Source organism: Symphalangus syndactylus, chromosome 7 (assembly GCF_028878055.3).
Source record: "Symphalangus syndactylus isolate Jambi chromosome 7, NHGRI_mSymSyn1-v2.1_pri, whole genome shotgun sequence".
NCBI lineage: Eukaryota > Metazoa > Chordata > Mammalia > Primates > Hylobatidae > Symphalangus > Symphalangus syndactylus.
Genome location: NC_072429.2, coordinates 47,086,733 through 47,105,701, shown reverse-complemented (window position 1 = coordinate 47,105,701; position 18,969 = coordinate 47,086,733). Strand labels below are relative to the sequence as shown.

The window sequence follows — 18,969 nt, the reverse complement described above, 5'->3', positions numbered from 1 at the left end:
GGTTGGAGTGCAGTGGCGCCATCTCAGCTCACTGCAACCTCCGCCTCCCAGGTGAAGGGATTCTCTTGCCTCAGCCTCCCAAGTAGCTGTGATTACAGGCATGTGCCACCATGCCCGGCTAATTTTTGTATTTTTAGTAAAGATGGGGTTTCACCATGTGGGCCAGACTAGTCTCAAACTCCTGACCTCAGGTGATCCATCTGCCTCGGCCTCCCAAAGTGCTGGGATTACAGGTGTGAGCCACTGTGCCCGGCTCCCTGTTTGTTCTTGATGTTCCAGTGTAACTACTAATAATGTCCTTTTTCTAGTGTGGAAAGTGTCCTGGGAGGACAATTAAATTAGATGGTCACTGTCCACCAGGGTCCATTGGCCCAGCTCTAGTCCCAGTCTGTCATTAACATTTGATGGCTCTGAGCAGGCCATTTCACCTTTTCTAGGACCTTGTTTTCCCATCTGAAAAATGGAGATTAGGCTCTTTGGAGTGTTTCTGAGGGGCCCTAAGGGTCAGCCTTGGGCCAGTGATGCCAGCCCTCTGGCTAAGTGGGGAATAGGCCAGAGGGTAGGAACTGACCTCTCGCTGTGTGGGGAGTCACGAAGGGAGTCCACGGAATCGTGATAGGGTGGCGCGGTGGCCCTGCGCCGCTCCTCCAGGTTGTAGGCTGCTGCCCGCCTTGCCCGGGCCTCCACACATGCCGGGCTGTTGCATTTGCTGGTACCCACTGATGATAGCATGATCCCCGACTGGGAGTCGGAAGTCAGGCTCTCAGAACGTTCCAGGCTCCACGTGTGGCTCTCGTGTCTGGGAAAGCCAGATGGGGTGAGACGAGGGGTCAGGAAGGGGCAGGGCGGCCCAGCAGGTATGGTCCCATGGACCTCCCTGGCTCTTCTTCTACCTTGAGCTCCCTTAGCTCAATGCCCTTCTCCACTCTGGGGTGATGTGGATTGTTGCAAATGCCCAACCCCAATATTGGAAGAAGGAGGGCTGGGGTCCCATGGATGGGTGAGCTATAATGTGCAGAGACCCATTTCTTTCCTTCCTGCAACCAGCCTCCCCCCAGCCTTACCTTAGACCCCGTGTCTGGGACCTTTCCACCACCATGGTCCGTAGCTACCTATCTCAGAAGCCCAGCCCCAGGGGCCAGTATGTGAGGGCCCTGACTATTTCCTGGTGCTCCCAGGGAAGAAGGGAGCCAGCCATGTTATTTTTGAGTTGTCTGAGCCTTTGTGCTGTGTGGACTGGCCTCTGCAGTTCTGGAGAGGAGGCTAAGGTGTGCTGTGATTCCTGTGGCAAGCTCAGGGGAGGGTATTGAATAGCTCTGGATGTCGGAGTAAGTGGGCACTTTGTGCCAGATGAAGTATGTGAGTCTACAAGTTTCCATGGGCCTTGGTGGTGCCTACCTGTGGCTGGAGGTGGGTGTGGCTGTGGAGCAGTGGTGAGAAGGAGAACAGGAGTGGCTCCCAGAGAAGGTGGTCTCAGTTGCTCTCCTGATGACATGGTCTGTGGCTGGCACGTTCTTGGAAATATACTGGAACAGACAGAGTTGGGCTAGAGTTAGTGACCGGGGCCCAAATTAACTCTTTCTTGTTGGGGACAGGAAAGTGATGAGCACTGACTGAGCTCCTGGTCGTGGAGACCCACTGGGTGAGAGTGACTTGATGTTGGGGCAGCGATGGCTCCAGCAAATCAACCCCACCCCTTCCTAATGGAAGTGAGCAAAGCAAGGCCAGCCCTCCTGGTGAGGCAGTGCCTAGCAGGCAAGGCTGGCCATGGGATAGGCTGGCTGCTGCCCTGGCCCATCCTTGCAGGGGGCATGAGAAGGCTGGCTGTCCACTGAGGGCTCAGAAGGGGGCCCAGGAAAGCCACTCACATCTGCCATCTGGATCTCCTCTGGGTCCAGCCGGGGGTGGCTGGGCCCATTGGCCAAACTCCGGTTCTGATGGGCCGGGCACATGTTCTGCCGGAGGTGGTTGTGCATCTGCTTCCGCTGTTTTCTGCACAAGGGAAGGGAAGGTGAGCCTGGCATTCCCCCCACTCGCCAACGATGAACTTCCCTAGCTATCTCTCTAGGGAAACAGCTTTTCCCACTGCCCAGGGCGGCCATGGCTACTGCTCTTCCCTGTACTCAAGCTGCCCTACAGCATCACCACCACCTGAATCCAGCAGGACCTGAGCATCGTTGCAGTGAGCTCTGGCTCTGCCCAGAGAGTAGAACTTCACTGCTTTCTAGCTATGCAACCCCAGGCAAGTTACTTAAGCTCTTCACTTTTCACTTTCTTCATCTATAAGACAGGGTGATCATTTATCCGTTCCAAAGACTATTGAGGATTAAAAGTATATGAAATATTCAAGCACAGTGCTGACTCCCTCTCTCTCTCCCTCATTCATTCATTTGGTATTTATTGAGTTATCACTATGTGCCAGACACTGTTTTGGAGCAGAGACGATAGATAGGTAGATAGGGAATCCACCCTCCTGAAGCCTGCAGGCCGGTAGAGGAAGCAGATGGTAAACACATAAACAAAGTAATGAACTAGATACTTTCAATAAAGTGCCATGAAGAAAATAAAACAGGTGCTGTGGCTAGGGAGTCAGGGCCTGTGGGACTACTTCAGATTGGCCCATATTAAATGCTCAATTTATTTGATATTAAATCTAATCATGTCCCTCCCCTGTTTAAGACCCTTCATTGTGAACTCACGGAGGTAGAGAGTAGAAGGATGGTTACCAGAGGCTGGGAAAGGAAGTGGAGGGTTGGGAGGGAGGTGGGGATTGTTCATGGGTACAAAAACTAGTTAGAAGGAAAAAGACCTAGTATTCAATAGCATATGGGGTGACTATAGTCAATAATAATTTAATTGTACATTTAAAAGAGTATAACTGGATTGCTTGTAACACAAAGGTCCATGAGGACCCATCAGTTTGCTCAAGGTCACAAAGGATAAATGCTTGGGGGGATGAATAGAATACATGATATGATTATTATGCATTGCATGCCTATATCAAAATATGTACCCCATAAATATATACACCTAAGTACCCGCAAAAATGAAAATAAAACCCCTTTATCGGGCCTTAGTGTCCTGTTTCTCTCCCAGCCCTGTCTCTCGCTGCCCACCCAGCACCCCGGCTAGCTGCCTCCGTGATGAGCTTGTTTCTGATCCCCCACTATGCCCCACCCTCTCTGGCACCCTGGCCTTTGCGCATGCCAGGCCATTCACCTGGAATACTTTCTCTCCTCTTCACCTGCTAACTCTTGTTCACCTCTCAGGCCCTGGCCTAAATGCTGCTTCCTCAGGGAAACCCTTCCTGCTCCCCAGCTAAGGTAGGTGCCTCTAAAAGGTGTCCTGTGACACTGGACCACTTGCTCAGAGCACCGGCCGTATGCCTGAGGCAGGGCCTGGTGTCCAGCAGGCACTGAATGTTTGCTGAAGAAGTGAGTAAATGCAGTGGGGGCAGGACAGGCGGCTTGCTTTTTCTCCAATTCTTGGACTTAGTTTTCCCTCTTGGGTCCAGTCTCCTCTGGGCTCACTGGGCCCCAACTCCCTCTTGACCCTCCTGCAGACTTTCTGGTTCTGGATTCGTTCGAGACAAGGCCAGCAGGACTTCAGATGCCACAGATGGGGCAGCATGAGTACAGACCAGGGGCTCAGTCCCCAGAATGGTGGCTCTGTCCAGTCCAGACCCTTGCTTTCCAGATAGGAACAGTTGTTACAAACCTGTCATCTTTCAGCACATCAGAAGGTCACAGGGCCTTGGATGCTGAGCTAGGGAGCCTGGGTTTATCCAACAAAGGCACATCTATAGCCTTTGTTGGATAAACCCAAACTCGCTAGCTCAGCATCCAAGGCCCTATGGTGCTATCTGGGTCCCAGCTATCCTTATAGACTCATGCCCTCTTTTTTCCTGTCCCTGGCCCTTTGCTCCAGCTAGTCTGGGCTGCTCATGCTCTGGGAGTACAGTTGACCCTCATCTGTGCTGTCTTTTAGCTTGGACTGCCCAGCTCCCTCTCTGTTCACTTGTTCTCCTTGCCCCAAGGTTCTGCCCCTACCTCTCCTCTGTCCAGAGGGGGCCCAGCCCCGCCATCTCTGTCCTCTTATCACAGTTGCTCCCAAGGCGGGGTCAGGCAGTGCTTTGAGGCATCTGTCTTTCTTTGGGAATGAAGCTGTCCTCTCTGCGCTCCTCCCCAACACTACCCAGTGCCTGCCCACTTGACAGGGCACCTGTTCCAGGAGCCTGTGGGGTCAGCTGCACGCTCCTGCTCAGGTCCTCATAGTGTCTTTTGAGGTACATACCAGGATCATTCCCATGAGGAACCATCAATTTGCTCAAGGTTACATGGGAAATAGCAGAGCTGGATTTGAACCCAGATTTGTCTTCTTCCAAAGCCTGGGCTCACAACCATTCTTCGTCAGTGCCCTGGGGTCTATCTCCCCAACCCTCTGCCTCTACTTCTTGGTCCAGGTCTTTGGCCCCACACCCACCCAGCTACAGAGGCCCCCGAGGGGTAGTTGGGGCCTAGGAGGGTATAGAGGGCTCCAGTGGGGTGGGGGAGGAGAGCCTTCTTCACAAACATTCTTGGAGGCCCATCCCTTGGCTTGGCCTGTCCCCAGCTCAAGTGACTGACACTCACTTGGTCTTGCAGTAGGCCACCACACAGACGATGCCCACGACCAGCAGAGCCACGCAGATGCCCGTGATGGTCAGGACCCTCTTCTGGTACAGCTCCTCGGCTTCTGCAGAGGTAGGGTAGATGCGAGGGGTGGGTCAGGAGGCAAACCCCATAGGGATGGTGGTGCAGAGACCCCTTTGCCCCCAAAGCCATAGGCTCTCCCCAGCTCAGGTCCTGCGCAGCTCCTTTCCATCCCTTCACTCCAGCCAGTTCCTTCCCTCCTACATGCTCTGTTTTGCCTTCCACTCCCCCGCAGCTCCCACCCACCCCTGGATCTGGTCACACACAACTCCCCCTGAGTTCCCCTCCCCAAGCCCCATGGCTGCCCAGAGCACATGAGTGGAAAATGCAGGGGAATGGGAAGGGATGGAGTGGAGGCAAAGCTCCCGAGGCTGTAGAGCAGGGGAGGACAGCTCAGTCTGGCCGGCAACCCTGCCCTGCTCCACAGTGGCCTGGTAGCTGCAAAGAACCTTGGTGGGCCAAGAGGAGTTGTTCTTCATGGCAGTGATCATGGGAAAGCCTTTGTTTAGCCCTGCAGCCTGGTCAGGGTGTGGCCCTGGCCCCCTCCAGGCCTGCTAGCTCTGCTTGTGAGAAGCCTGCCAGTGGCACCATGCACCCCTGGCATCTAGGAAAGTGCTGGTGTGCAAGGAACAGCCCCCACCCTTGGGAGCTGAGCTAGGCTGGGCCTCAAAGCCCTCCCAAAGGCCAACTGTCCTCTTTACCCTCTGCTGCTGCTGGGGCAACCCCCATCCTTCTAAAACAGAGAAAGCCAGGAGGAAGAAAAAGTAAAAGGTGACAGCGCTAGCTGTAGTCAAGGCTACAGCCCAGAGACCCCACCTGTGCCCACCACATCTGCTGGCTGGCCCCTCCTCCCAGCTCAGGGGAAAGTGGAGGCTGGACCTCAATGCCTTGGCGGAGCCCTGGGAAATGTCCCTAACTCTTGGGCTTGCAGCATATCCTGTGGCAAAGGTGTACACACCAGGAAACACCCAGGGCTACAAACCCTCCAGACACACAGAGATTTCTAACTATGCTTATCTGATTCACAGACAGACCCCTTCACTCACACACACACACACACACCTGCACACACAACATATGCACACACACAGTTAACCACACACTCTAGCAACAGGTGCACACACACGCCCATGCCCACTGACACACAGTCGGATGGAGTTGTAAACAACCAGACCTCCACCCTAGGTCCCCATCTCTTGGCTCTGTGTCCACAGCCCTGGCTCCAGCTCTCACGCCCCCTTCACATGCCTCATCCAGTTCAGTCAGGCATGTGTCTCCATCACTCCTCTGAGACCACTCTGGTCACAGGCACCAACAACCTCCAGGCCGCCAAGTCCTGAGGTCACTTGCTTCCTTCCCAGCTGCTCTCCTCCTTCTGGGGCCCACTCCCCCTGGGCTTTGGAATGGTTCTTCTCTCTGTCCTACTTCATTGGCTGACCTGTCTCTGTCTTAGCCGTGCTTTCTTCTCTTCTACCGGCTGGGAAGGGAGAAGGGCCTGGGCTCAGGTTTCTTTCTTTCCTGTACCTGCCCTCTCTCCCTTAGTGATTTAACTCAGACTCAGACTTTAAATACCATCTATTTGCAGACTCTCAAACTTTTATGTCCTGCCCTGACTGCTCCCTGAAGTCTGATCGTGCCAGATGGCCCTCCATCGAGTCTGCACCTATTGGCAGCCTCTGTCCCATTGGACATGGATGAGAGGACTGGTTCCCCTCACTCCATGGTGTTATCAGACTTGTTGAGTTTGCCAGTCCGGGGGGTGAACTGTGCTGTCTCAGTGTCGTTTTTATTTCCATTTCACTCGTGAGTGAGGTTGAGCATTTTTCCTGTTGGAGTCATCTGTGTTCCCTTTCTGCTTGTTGTTCATGTCCTTTTCTCTGCAGGCATTTAATCAGTTGCATCCTGCTTGGGCTGTGTTGGGCTCCAGACTCACGCATCCAAGGGCCACGACCAAACAGAATCCCTGCTTCCTTACCCTCTTTTCAAACTCCTACTCGATTCTTCCCAGCTCATGGGCGCAGCACCACTTTTCCTGTTGCTCAGGCCCCACACCTTGGGCTCATTCTTGATTACTCCCTTTCTTCCCACCTACCCTGATGCCGGATCGAGTCGCAAGTCCTTGCAGCTCTGCCTCCCAAGTAGATCCTGGGTCTGATCTAGCCTTACCATTTCCATAGCTTCCAACTTAGTCCAGGATGGTGTCACCTCTCACCTGGAGATGGTCACCTTCTGACGGGTCTTTCTGCTTCCACTCCTCCCCACCCTGCCCCCAGCCCAGGCTGTTGTCCATCCAAAGCTACATTTACTTACAACCATAAAGCAGATCATTTTACTCCCCTGTTTAGAAACTCAAAATGGCTTCCCATTGTGACTCAAATGCAACTCAAAGCCTTACCATGGCCTCTGAGGCCCCCGGCTGCTTGGTCCCAGCCTTCCTTTTGGATTTCATCTGTGGTCCTCTCCCTGCGTTCACTGTGCTTCAGAGCTGCTGGAAGTCTCTCCATCCACTGAACAAGGCAAGCCCACGCCAACCACACGATCTCTATACCTGCTGTGCCGCCCTCTGCAGGACTCCCCTCTGGTTGTTTGCAGGGTTGGCCACTTTTCATCAGGTCTTAAAACAGATGTCACCTTCTCAGATAAACCTTCCCTGACCACTTAGCTGCACTAGCACCCCACTCCAGCCAGGCACTATCCCATTACCTCATTTTACTTTCTGTGCAGCACTGAACACCGATGTCTTTCCTGTTTGCTTGTTATCACCTGTGAATGTGAGCCCAGGAGGGCAGGGACTGTGTGTCTGGTAAATTCTGTTCCATAGATGTTTGTTGCATTGGTGACTGAGTGAATATACAGACCAGCCTTATAGACATTGACATATCTGCGCACTCACACTCATCTCCACACCCTCACAGTTCCACCTGCACAGTGCTCAACCCTTAACACAAAGGCGTTCACAGCTCCTCCACCTGCTGACATCTTGCCCTGACAGACCTCACAAGGTGTATACTCTCAATAACACACACGTACCTGCAGATTCACCCCTGTGCACCCTGCCACCATCACAGACCCCACACAGACTCAATGCCTCTCCCACCACCCCATCACAGCCAGTAGCTATAGACAGATGCACTCTTACACACAAACTTTGCAATCTATCTTCTACTGAGAACAGCTGATAGAGGATAGGTGGTGGGGCTAGGAGGCCTCCCCAAATCAGCCACGAGAGCGGCCTTTCCATAACTGTAGGCTCTGCGCCACGTCTGAGATCCCACCCCACTGGAGCCCCCACCCTCTGAGCCCCTGCCTCTCTCCTGCTGTCATATGCCTGGACACTTGAGGCTGTGGAAGAGCCTCCCGGTGCAAAGCCAGAGAGCCAGAAACACTAACCCCTTAAAGTCCCTTCTGGCCCAAGGAGTCTTCCAGGGGCCAGAGGGTGGTAGTAGCAGGTGACAGGAAGACACATGTAAGATTCTGAGCTGGGAGACAAGGGGCAGGTACTAGAGGCCAGCCCAACCCAGACCCTGGCTGGTCTTGCCAATGTGGGGTCAGATCATGGAGGGAATGACAGCCTCAAGCAGATGGCAAAGCCGGGCAGACAGACACAGGGCAGGGACAGAGACAAATAGAGAGTTATCAGCTGCTGGCCTGGTGCAGGATGAAAAGCAATGGACATGGAAATGAGGAATGGAAAGAAGACTAAAGTCAAATGGAAAGGGATGCCTCTCTGCACAACTCTCCAAACCAGGCTTCTGTGGTTCCTGGACACCAGCCCTTCGAGGGGCCATGTTCACACATGGGGCCTATCTCTTGTCCAGCCAGCCTGTGGGTCTGCACTCAGCTCAGGAGGGGGCCCTCCCCTCTGAGCCCTCCTAGCAGTAGATCTCCCCTATGTGAGGGATGCTACTGTACACTGAGGGCAACGGTCCGAACCCCTGAGTGCCCTTCTGTTCATGAGCTTCTTTCGTCTCCCGCTAAATCAACGTAGTTTATGAAAGGACATCTCGATGGGGCCAGGAGAGATTTTTGGAATCATCCCTTTTCCATTTTTTGGAAAGGAAACCAAACATTCAGCACACATGGCATTGGAGGCTGTGGAGAGGGGCCACGCAGATGGTGCTGAGTGATACACAGAGGTTTCATACCCTTTAATTCAAATCCAAGGTGCTCTGGCAGTGCAGAAGAGCGGAGGGTCAGAAAGGGAGGGGTGGAGGGAGAGAGACAGGTGGGTGGGGCAGGGGGAGAGAGAGAGACAGAAACGTTGGTCAGGACTCCTCAGACACCGGGCAGCCATCCTGCGAGGTGAAAGCAGGTTAGTAGTGTCCCCTCCCAGCCTCCTGAGCTCCTTCCCTGACACCCAGTCCCCAAGAGCCCCAAGGAGGGTAGAGAGAGATGTTAGAAACAGCAGGCAGGGCAGGCTCTTTAGAGATGAGCTGTGGGGTTAGTACCTGGTGGCGAGGCAGAGGCGCAAGAGTCAGTTGGCAAATGTCCCTGAGAGGAAAGGTAAGTGGGGGTGGGGGTCTCAGGAGCCCCCCTGCTCCTCCCAGCATCAGTGCCAGGCCTTCAGCACTCTCAACTCTAAAGCCTTCCTGCAGACAGCTTGCCCAGCTCCCTCATTGGGGGCCCTATTTTTTTTTCTGTTCAGAGTGCAGGCATGAGGTCTCCAGACTGGCCCCATGTCCCTGCTCTGCCCCACAGGCCTAGCTGGCCTGTCCACCTACTGGGAGCCTGGGTGGGGAGCCTCAGAGTCTGTGGGAGGGAGAGGGAAGAGGAAGAGGATGAGGCTGCAGATAGCAGGTCACTTCTCTACTTGACACCCCAACACCCTAGAAGCCTACAGGGCTGGGCCATGGTGCCTGAGCCTGATTTCACTACCGAGAAGAGCAAACTGCAACTCACAGGAAGAGACAAGTGTGTTCACTTCTAGAATGTCTGAACTCCTCAACTGGTGGATAAATTACAGTCTTGGAAGTGGGATCCTGTTTTGAATGTGTGATTTCAGGACCCTGTGACGGAGACCCTCACATCATTGAAGGGTTAGATAAAAGGACCCTGACTCAAGGGTCAGTTCTGCACTGACCTGCTGCTGTGCCACCTCGAGTGATACCAATCTAGTTAAGTCTCAGTCTCTTATCTGTTACGTGGGCATCAGGCTGGGGCATAGGATCCTAGGAGGTTTGCAAACCTGGCTGAGCTTCTGAATTGTCCAGACCAAGGAAATCTGGCTCTGAGGTGGGAGCCCAGAAATCTCAACAGTGTTTTTAAAAAGCTCACCTACCATTCTAATGTAGCAGCCAGCATCGGTCTACAAGCCTAGAGTCTCAGTTTCATCCCTAATTCACTATGTGGATGTGGGTAAGCCATAATCCCTGTTTCCTTGTCTGTCCAAAGTGCTTGCACACAGCTAGAGGAAGATGTGAACAAGCCTGGACGGCATAAGCTCAGCACGCGTGCAGGGCCCCACTCCTCCTAGCATGGATTGGCTCACTCTCTGGCTTCCCCAGGTGCATGGTCGGCACCACTAGATCCAGGGAGGGTGTGACACTGTGTCTGATATTCTCATCTGCCTTGGAGGAAGGCGAGCACGTGGCAATCTGCAGGAAGTCCTGCGCATTATCCATCCCTGGACCTCTCGTCTACTTCCTGATAGGGATTCCAGAAGGTTTTGCATTTGGAAAAGGGCGGGAGAGCAGGATGGCTCCGAGCCAGGGACTTTGATGGCTCTGACTGAAAAGACTTGAGGAAGATCCTGGGGCTTCAACCCCCCAGTTCCATGCAGAGACCACACCAATGAAGCATTCATTACTCCCAGCTTTTCCAGACACAAGCCCTTCTTGTACTGCTATTAAATCCCAGGTTGGGGAGTGACCTTGATGTTTTGGTTTCTTTGCAGTCCCACTCTGACTGCTTGGAGGCAGGAAAAAGTTGCCGTAAGTACAGTTTGTCCACTCCTCTCCAGGGTGTCCCAGGGCTGGTCAGGCATGCTGAGTAGACAGTACAAACTTGACAATTCTCAAAGAACCCTGGCACACCTCTCACTGAGTAGTTAATGCTATGGCCCAGGGACCCTTCGGGCAGCTGGAGAGCTCACATTGTTTGCATATCCAGCCATGCTGCCCTGAGAGAACAGCCCAGCTTGATCACAGCACCTGGGATGCAAAGAGGATTGGGTTCATAGAGCTGGTCTGGGCCCCACTTTCCGACGAGGTTGTTGTATTAGATGAGGCAGCTGGGGCCCAGTGATGCTAGGACACTTTCCCAAGGTCACGCAGCAAATTAGGAGGCAGAAGGGAGACTGGAGGCCAGACCCTTTGGTCCCTTGGTGCTAAGCCATGGCTTTTCTGCCCACTGAGTTTCTGGGCAGGCCTGGCTGGGTATTCCTGAGGACAATGATCATCTGAAGAAGTGAGCAGAGCTCCCAAAGCCCTTTAAGAGTTTTCTTCTGTGTCACTCCTCTGGGAACTGAGTAGTAGCAGCTGCAGCTTCTGGGGCTCCTAACTGGCCTCCTCTTTGAGTCAAAGGCCAGTACTGTTTAGAGTGGTGCTGGCATGATTGGTGGGGTCACTGAGGGCTTGGCCAGTCACTGGGTAGGCAGCTTTCTCACTGGGAAGCATGGGATGGAACATGAGGGGCCTATAGCTGTGTCCACCCCAGCAAAGACAAGACCTTCCCACTCATTATGTTCATTGGCTGCCACTCAGCCAGGGTGGAGTGGCACCACTGAGTCACAGGAAGTTCCTATTAATCAGAAATTTGCATATTGACCAGTAACCATGGCAACCTGATGCTGGACTCCTGACAGGGCTGTGCTTACCAGACAATACGCAAATTCTTCATCCTGGACATGTCCCGTGACATACAGTCATAGGGTGCCTGGACAAGGAGGCAGTGGTGTGTACAGATGTGAGCATGAGCTCCCATGTTTGCACATGTGTGTGCAGGTGTGAGCACATGCTCATGGGTTTGCTCATGTGTGCAGGTATGTAAGAACATGATTGTGTGTTTGTGCATGTATGAGCCCATGCTCATGTGTTTGTGATTGTGTGTACAAGTATGTGTGCTCTTTTACATGGGGACATAAAGCTGGACAAGCTTTGACCCGTGGGGAATGGAGGGGCTGTTTGTGGAAGAAAGAAAAGCTTCAATGTGCTATTGCAGTCACAGGCTCTTTCCTTGATCTCTGCAAAAGATAACCTGGTCTAGATGCTATCTGGGCAGGTTGGACACTTTGCTCAGGATGTGCTGGGAGTCAGCCTCTAGGGGGCTGATGCTGCCCACCCCCCCCACCCCCCCCCACCCCCCCCACCCCCCGCATACCAGTTGTAGCTGGGAGAGGTACTAAATTGCACTCCAATCACAATGGCAGGCTCTCTGCTAAACCCTTCTTACGCAGCACTTCATTTCATCCTCACAGTAACCCCACAGGCATAAATGTCATCATCCCCATTTTACAGATGAGAAAACAAATTGAGAAGTTAAAGAGGCCCCAGAGCTAGTAAGCTCAGCAGCTGGCATTTTTACTGAGATCTCTTTGAATCTGAAGCCTGAACACTTAAGCCAGCACTTTACACTACCTTTTCAGTAATTATCTGCTAGAGCAGTACATGAAGTGCTCTCTGGGAAAGTGCTTGAAGAGCATAAATCCTTTACGAAAAGGTAACAGTCAAGCTACTGAAGACACTAGGCAGAAGGGCCTGGACTGCCTTTACAGGCTCTTTTCTGGGCTCCTGGGGCCCTGCTGACCTTCCTAGCAGATCTAGGCTGAAAACTGAAGCAGCCCAGCTGGCAGAGAGGCCTTGGATATCGGCCCGGGTTCCGGAGTTTCTGCTGCTCTGATTCAGGACAGGCTGGGACTCACTGTCCAGAACACTCTCACAAGCCCAGGAGGCTCTCTGCTGAGAGGAATATTGCCCCACTGTCTCTCTCCCCTGGCCCCCAGCTCTGGCTAGGCTCTGCCTTCTCCTGAGGTCCCTCCTGCTCTACAGTCCTGCACTCAGGGCTGGGTATGACTCTGAAATGATTGCAGAGCCTGTGTTCTAGAGAATTCTGTTGGGCCACATGTCCTGCCCACAGGCTCTGCCCTTCCTCCTTGGCCTCCCACACTCTATTAAGATAGTTGACCATCTGGGCCAAGCAGCTCCCATCCCCCGCCTGGGGTCTCTATGCCCCTGTGGGGTTGGGGTGGGGAGTAACTTGCTGGACTTTTGTGCTGTGGTCTGAGGAGGACTGGGAAGGATCATTTCTCCACCCTGAGACCTAAATCCCCAAACCCCTTTTCTCCAAGGCTACCTGCATGGTCCCCTGGATCCCACCTTTAGCACCTCCCAGAGTTCTACCTCCCAGTATCCAGTGCCATGTGGACACTTGGTTCCACACTCCTCATGGGGCCCAACTGTCCTCCCTGGAGAAGAGGAGGTGGGGGGCGGGCACGCAGTGGCCTAGCCTGCTCTGCAGGATGGGATGGGTGACTGGGGACAGGCCTTGCAAGCCAGCGGACCCCTGGTCCTCAAGCAGAATCAATGGTCGGCCAGAGGCTTTTTGTTCTGCTGCACCTCCACCTGGTGGTGCTGGAAGGAACTGCTCTCAGGCCCAAAATAAAACACTCCATAATTATGGCTGGGTCCTTGGGCCTTGGGGCTCACTTTTCTTTCTTTCTTTCTTCTTCTTTTTTTTTTTTTTTTCCAAACTGTACAAAAGAGAAAGCTCCAACCTCAGAAGTTGAAGAAAGGAAGGGAATAAAATTCTAGATGGGAGGATTCAGACCACAGAGGTGCTGGAGAGAGTCACCAGCAATTCCTCATTTCCTCAACTTTTTAGCATCTCCAGCACCAACCCCCGCCCCATCTCCCACCATCCTGTAGCCACATAAATATCTCTGGTATTCATGGAAATCATTTCCCTGGGTCCTGCTGTCCCTTAATTCCCCTTCCTTCCCTCTACCCCGTTTCCAAACCCTCAAAACAAACAAACTCTGGCCAGACTGGAAAATGGGCTTTCTGAGAACTTTTTTTCTCTCTCAAACACATTGGCACACACACGCACACACTCACTGCCAGCCCCTTTGGTACCCTCAGGCAGCCTTCGGAGGCAGGGGAGGGCTCTGCAAATGCTTCCTCCCATTCTGGCCAGGCTGCCTGACCCCAGAACTTGGGAGGAGGCCTGGGTGTGGCCCTGGCTGCTGCAGAGAGAACTTGGCATTACTGTGCCCAGGAGGTACAGCCCACATGTGGAGGTGGGGGTGCCAGGGGGTGTTTCCGTCTCCTCTGAGGAGTGCAGGACACCCTCTGCATCTCCCCCTAGTCTTGCTAAGCAAGGCCCCATCCCTCCCCAGGGGGAGACTGTCAGTCACCAGGGAAGAGAAGAAGTAGAAGAAAGAGACATACTGGAGAAGTTGACCATTGCGAACTGCTGACACCTGTCCCCGGTGTATCCCACAGGACACCTACCAAAAGAAAGAAAACCAGAAAGAGAGAGCCAGGATAGCAAGACACAGGCATTGCAACACCCCGGCACGGGCTCCTGCCAATGCCAGCTGGGTTCCTTGCCACCGTTACCATTTGTATTGGCCTTGCCACTCTGCCCCTTACCTGCAGCCCTGAACTTTAAACCCAAGGATTAGGCCAAAAATGAAAACAAAGCAAAACGAAACAAAACAAAACAAAAAGAACTAACAAACCAAAATACAAAAAAGAAAAGAGAAACAAAACAAAACAGCCAAAGATCAAAACAACCAACACCCCTGGCCCTATGCCCTACATTGGGGGGACTGCACCCGGAAGCTTTCTAAGGAGCAGGGACTTGTGTTTGTATCTTCAAACATACTTTGCTTAGGATCTGGCATGTACAATCGCAAAGGCAGTTTCTCCAAACATCTCTGTCCGAAGAATCCATTTGGACATCTGGAGAAGGAAAAGGGGAAAAATCACAGAACAAACTGGCATCATCCGCGAGGCTAAGGTTAGAAATCAAAGTGCACAGTGATGAATGAGAAAAACCAAGTCAGGCACTTGGGGTCATACTTGTAGCTGAAGGGACTGGAGTCAGGGCTGGGTGGAGGGCTCTGAAATCTCCTTAAAAATCTGTCTCATAGATGTGACTCCATGGGTGGTGGGGAAGGTGGGGTGGGTCGGGGGGAGGATGATTTAGGTAAGTGGGGTGAGGGAAGATGGGAAGTTGTCATACTGGTCATTGAGACTTTCCTTCTTACCTGCCTGGTGCCCCATGAAGCAAGAACTGTGGCCTCTTGGTGCCAGGCAGTCAGTCAGCTGGCAGGGATCTGGGAGCCTTAAGGAATACCAAGTTCTTGGGAGCTACTCCTCCCAGGACCGACTGAAGGATTCTCTCCTGGGCCCTGGGCAGGTTTTCTCATCCAAGAAACAGCCCCCAGAAAACTCAGATAACTTGGGAATGCTGTTCCCAGACTGTGTATGTCTTTGACAAAAGTGACCTAGGAGATGTTTTATCTGTTCTTTCAAAGAGGGTTCTGTGGCCAAATCAATGTAGGAAATACATTCTCAGGGTGCTTTGTAGAGTTGCAGTGTAACTTCACCTATGAAAGACTATGAAAGTTTCATAGGAGGAAATAGCTGAACTTTCCATGTAAGTTCTCAAATTTATTTGTGTTTCAAATTTACTTCACCATGGATGTTGTTTTTTGAGGAACCCTTGTAGAACATGGTTTGGAATAGGCTGCCCCAGTGCAATGTACATGGGAAAAGCTTAGTAGGGAAATGGGAAAAGCTTAGTAGGGAAATGGGAAGTTGGAGAGGAGCTGGAATTATCAGCATCCCAAAGTGGGCCTTCCTGATACCAGGTGCAGGGAATCTGGCCTCAGGTGGCAAGGACCACAAAAGGGATTGGAGCAGGCCCACTGGGGGACCATGGAAGCCTGGTCCACATCAAGGTCCTAGTGGCAGCCAGCCTGCGAAACTCTTCCATCTCCCCATGACCTGTTTCTCCATCACTGCCTGGACCTGCCCTGGATCTCATTCTCCGATCTTGCCTTGCTTACAGCTCTAAAGCACCCCCCACTCAATCTCCCTGACCTTGTCTCTACCCACAAGGTACACATTCTTCTGCTCTCTGGCTGCCAGCCCTCTCCTCAAGCGAATCTCAGATTTCTTGCAGAAGTCTTGCAGATTTCTGGAGGACATGCCCAGCCCTGTACTCTCTTCTGAACCCAAGCAAGGCTAGATACCTAAAGAGAAGCTTACAGGGAGGGCTAGACCCCTTCCCCACATCTCCCTACTCAGAGATGGGTCTATATTGCCTCTGCATCTTATTCCTTAGGAAATTAGCTAAGTTCATCACCAGTGTCCCCCTCAATAATAGGCTACTGTTCAAAATTAATCAATGTAAACTTCCTCAAGAGGCAAGTGTACTCTACTTCTTAGCATTGCAGTATGTAGCAACCGTCAGGAAGCCACTTAGGCTTACAGTAAGTGGTAGCCATTGGTTGTGACAGATACTCATGAACACCCTGTGACCTCAAATCTGGAGGAGTAGGGAATGGGAGTGGTGGTTGAGCAGAGGGCTAGAGTTTCTCTGGGCCTTGATGGCATCTCCCCCAGGGGAGGCAGGAGGTTTGTCCTGTAGTGGTAGGAGTGTGTGTGCGGGTATGCCTGGCTAATCGGGGGGTGGTGGAGGGCTGGGAAGTGTATCAGGAAAGTGGCATGGGTGGGGAGAGGGTACAGGTCGTCTTACTGAACAGGGTGGCTTGGAGGAGGAGACTGCCATCAGCCCCCTTGTCAACACATCCTTCTCTGATCCCTGGCCCTCGTCCCTATTCATCCCAGCTCAGGTAAATGGAGGTAGTGGCTAAGGCTTCCCAACCAGCTCAAGCTCTTCTTCCTTAGCTCTTGGAAACTGATGTCCACTTGTGATGGGGACTAGAGAGGGAGAAGTGATTTTCAAACATAAGTGCCTTTGGGGGTGGAGGATGAAGACCCAGGAAATTGCCAAAATGACTCTTGGGTTCCACAAAGGAACAAGAAAGAGACAGATATGTTTGTGTCCAATGTCTGAGATCAGCCCAGCTCTTGGAGGCAGGGAAACCTGTGTATGTGTGTGCGTGTGTGTATGAGTGTGTGCGTGTGTGTGTGTGTGACAGAGAGAAAATGGGGGAGTACAGGGGCAGGCGGGGCAAGGGGAAATTTATTTCCATTGCTGACAAGCAGGGCTGCTGTCCCAAGACATTTGGAGAACAACGATAACTCCATACATCCCTGTGGCCCTTATCTCACACCCAGCCTGGACTATCCTGACTACAGACTTACATCTTTCATGGCCGCTGAGTTGCACAACATTATGGTCCTAACCTTCCTTCTTTGAGAAACTGTGCTCCCTACTGGCTGAACAAAACAAAAGGCACTCGGGAGGGGCACAGTGGGGGTGGTGGAAGGCTGACAGCTACTGCTGTTCTTTGGGGCGCTAGCTCCTTCACGGACCTCCTGGACACTCCTATGTCTCTCCTTAGTCCTGTTTGCTGAGGATGAGTCACATTCAGGAGACTGGGGCTTCCCTAGAGAAGGCTTTGGGGGTGAGCTGGGCCTATGGCCTCTCTAACCTGCACCTAATACCAGGGTAAGAGAGTATGGGGTACATTAGTCTATCAACCAGGATGGAAGTCTGAACTCAGCATTGGGGACTGGGTGGTGGTTGGTGGTTCCCACTGAAACTGGGATTGACCCTCTGATTTTCAGGGGGCACAGAGGACAGATTAGAAGGAGCAGCGGGTAACAGCCTTCCCAGCCTTTCCCACCAGGTCATTGGTTATGACTCTGGGGAAGGTCTGTCCCCAGGGCTGGAGAAGAGCAGGGTGAGAGAGGGGCAGAGAGGAGAGCCCACGGGCTGCATCTGGGGTAACAGAGAGGTCAGGACCTCTGCCTTCCCCTTTTCCCGCCCCACCTCCCGGGCCTCAGTTTCTCCTTGTGGTAGCCTGGGGATAATGCCATGTGTGCTGCCCTCACCCGGGGGAGGGGGTGGATGAAGGATGGCGGTGTGCCCCGGGCACTGGAGGGAGTGAAGGGCCTCTGAGTTCATGAGAGGGGTGAAGATGTGGCGAGGATGAGCAGGCAGATGGGGGTGGGATGGGGAATCACCTGGACATGGGTGGGGTAGGGGCAGAGGGATGAGGAGGATGAGCTGATGGGAAGGGTAGGCATGCCACTGGTATGTGCACAGGGCTGGAAAGAGTCTTGTTCTGTCATCATCCCCTGAACCAGTCCCCAAGAGTCACGCACCAACCGTGCTCTACAAACACACGGAGAGAAGAGGAGAAAGCAGCAAGAGGGAGTGCAGAGGCCCCTGTCTGGCCCAGACAGGGGACAGTCACCTTGATTTGGACTCCCATTTTCAAATCCCCCTACGTTGTCTTTTTTTAAAACAAAATTCAGTATCAGTGACACTGTTTCTTTTGGCACTGAATTCCAGAAAAACAGGAGGGACGGAGTGTGCCTGCTTTCCAACACTCCCTGCAGGGCTCTGAACCAATACACGACAACAAGTGTAAGAAAACCAGGAAGGAAAACTGATTTTTATAGAAACTGGAATGAAACTGACCAGTGTAGTTTCATTATCCAAGCTAAGCGGAAATGCAAAAAAATCAAAATAAAAAGTAAACAAACAGCACAAATGGTAAGACGTGAGTTCCGTTTCCTAAGTTCTTTCCTTTTTATTCCATTCAGGTGTCATCAGGAACCCCAAGAGGCCTGCCCCCCTTCCCTCCCAGCTCGTCCACCCGCAGAATGGCCTCTGGGCTCTGCCCTGCCCCCCACCCCCCTGCCCTTCTCCAGCACAGCTCTGAGGACCTGCTGTTCTGACCGCATCTCCACGAGGGATGCCCTCTCCCCCGAGGGCTGACAAAGGGTGTTGGGGAAGTTGGTTCCAGGAACCTTGGCTGGAACCAGGGGAGGCTGAGATGGGGAAGTGGTGGCTCTGGGTACCAAGTTCTAAGCAGTGCAGCCCAGTTGCCCTGGTGGGAAAGGGAACAGGGCACCATCTTCACAATGGCTCAGGCTCCTGCCTCTGCTCCTCTCAGATTTAGCCGGGCAGGACTCAGAGGTCCTAGGGGTGCAACCTTGCTGGCAGGGCCCTCCTGGAGCCCATATATCTCACCACTCCCTTGCCCACACCAAACTCTAGCACTGGAGCTCTGGCTTCCATGGCCCTCCTCAGCCCTGGCACCTGTCCTGAGGGGCCAGAACCTTCCCTGCCTGGACGAGGACTGACTTCAGTGACAGTGCTGGATCCCTTCAAAGTTTGGGGTCCAAGGGGCTAG

At 52.9% G+C, this 18,969-nt stretch overlaps 1 protein-coding gene and 1 long non-coding RNA gene across 7 annotated transcripts in view; one reads left to right on the top strand and one right to left on the bottom strand.

Moving 5' to 3' along the window:
- Positions 1-18,969, bottom strand: part of NRG2 (neuregulin 2) — a 196,062-nt gene that overhangs the window by 4,241 nt on the left and 172,852 nt on the right. For 2 of the 6 annotated variants that reach the window (XM_055286005.2, XM_055286009.2), the window contains exons 5-9: positions 14,514-14,590; positions 4,632-4,734; positions 1,869-1,992; positions 1,399-1,526; positions 572-799 (exon numbers count right to left, since the gene is read on the bottom strand). In XM_055286005.2, coding sequence (XP_055141980.1) covers positions 572-799; positions 1,399-1,526; positions 1,869-1,992; positions 4,632-4,734; positions 14,514-14,590 — 660 coding nt within the window. Of the gene's footprint in view, positions 1-571; positions 800-1,398; positions 1,527-1,868; positions 1,993-4,631; positions 4,735-8,836; positions 8,861-14,074; positions 14,134-14,513; positions 14,591-18,969 lie in introns of all 6 variants that reach the window. The other 4 variants (XM_055286003.2, XM_055286004.2, XM_055286006.2 and 1 more) reach the window with 4 other exon arrangements.
- On the top strand, positions 4,644-17,727 carry LOC129486309 (uncharacterized). The gene is made up of 3 exons (XR_008658920.2): positions 4,644-4,742; positions 10,585-10,621; positions 17,167-17,727. It is a non-coding gene; the product is annotated as an uncharacterized lncRNA (long non-coding RNA).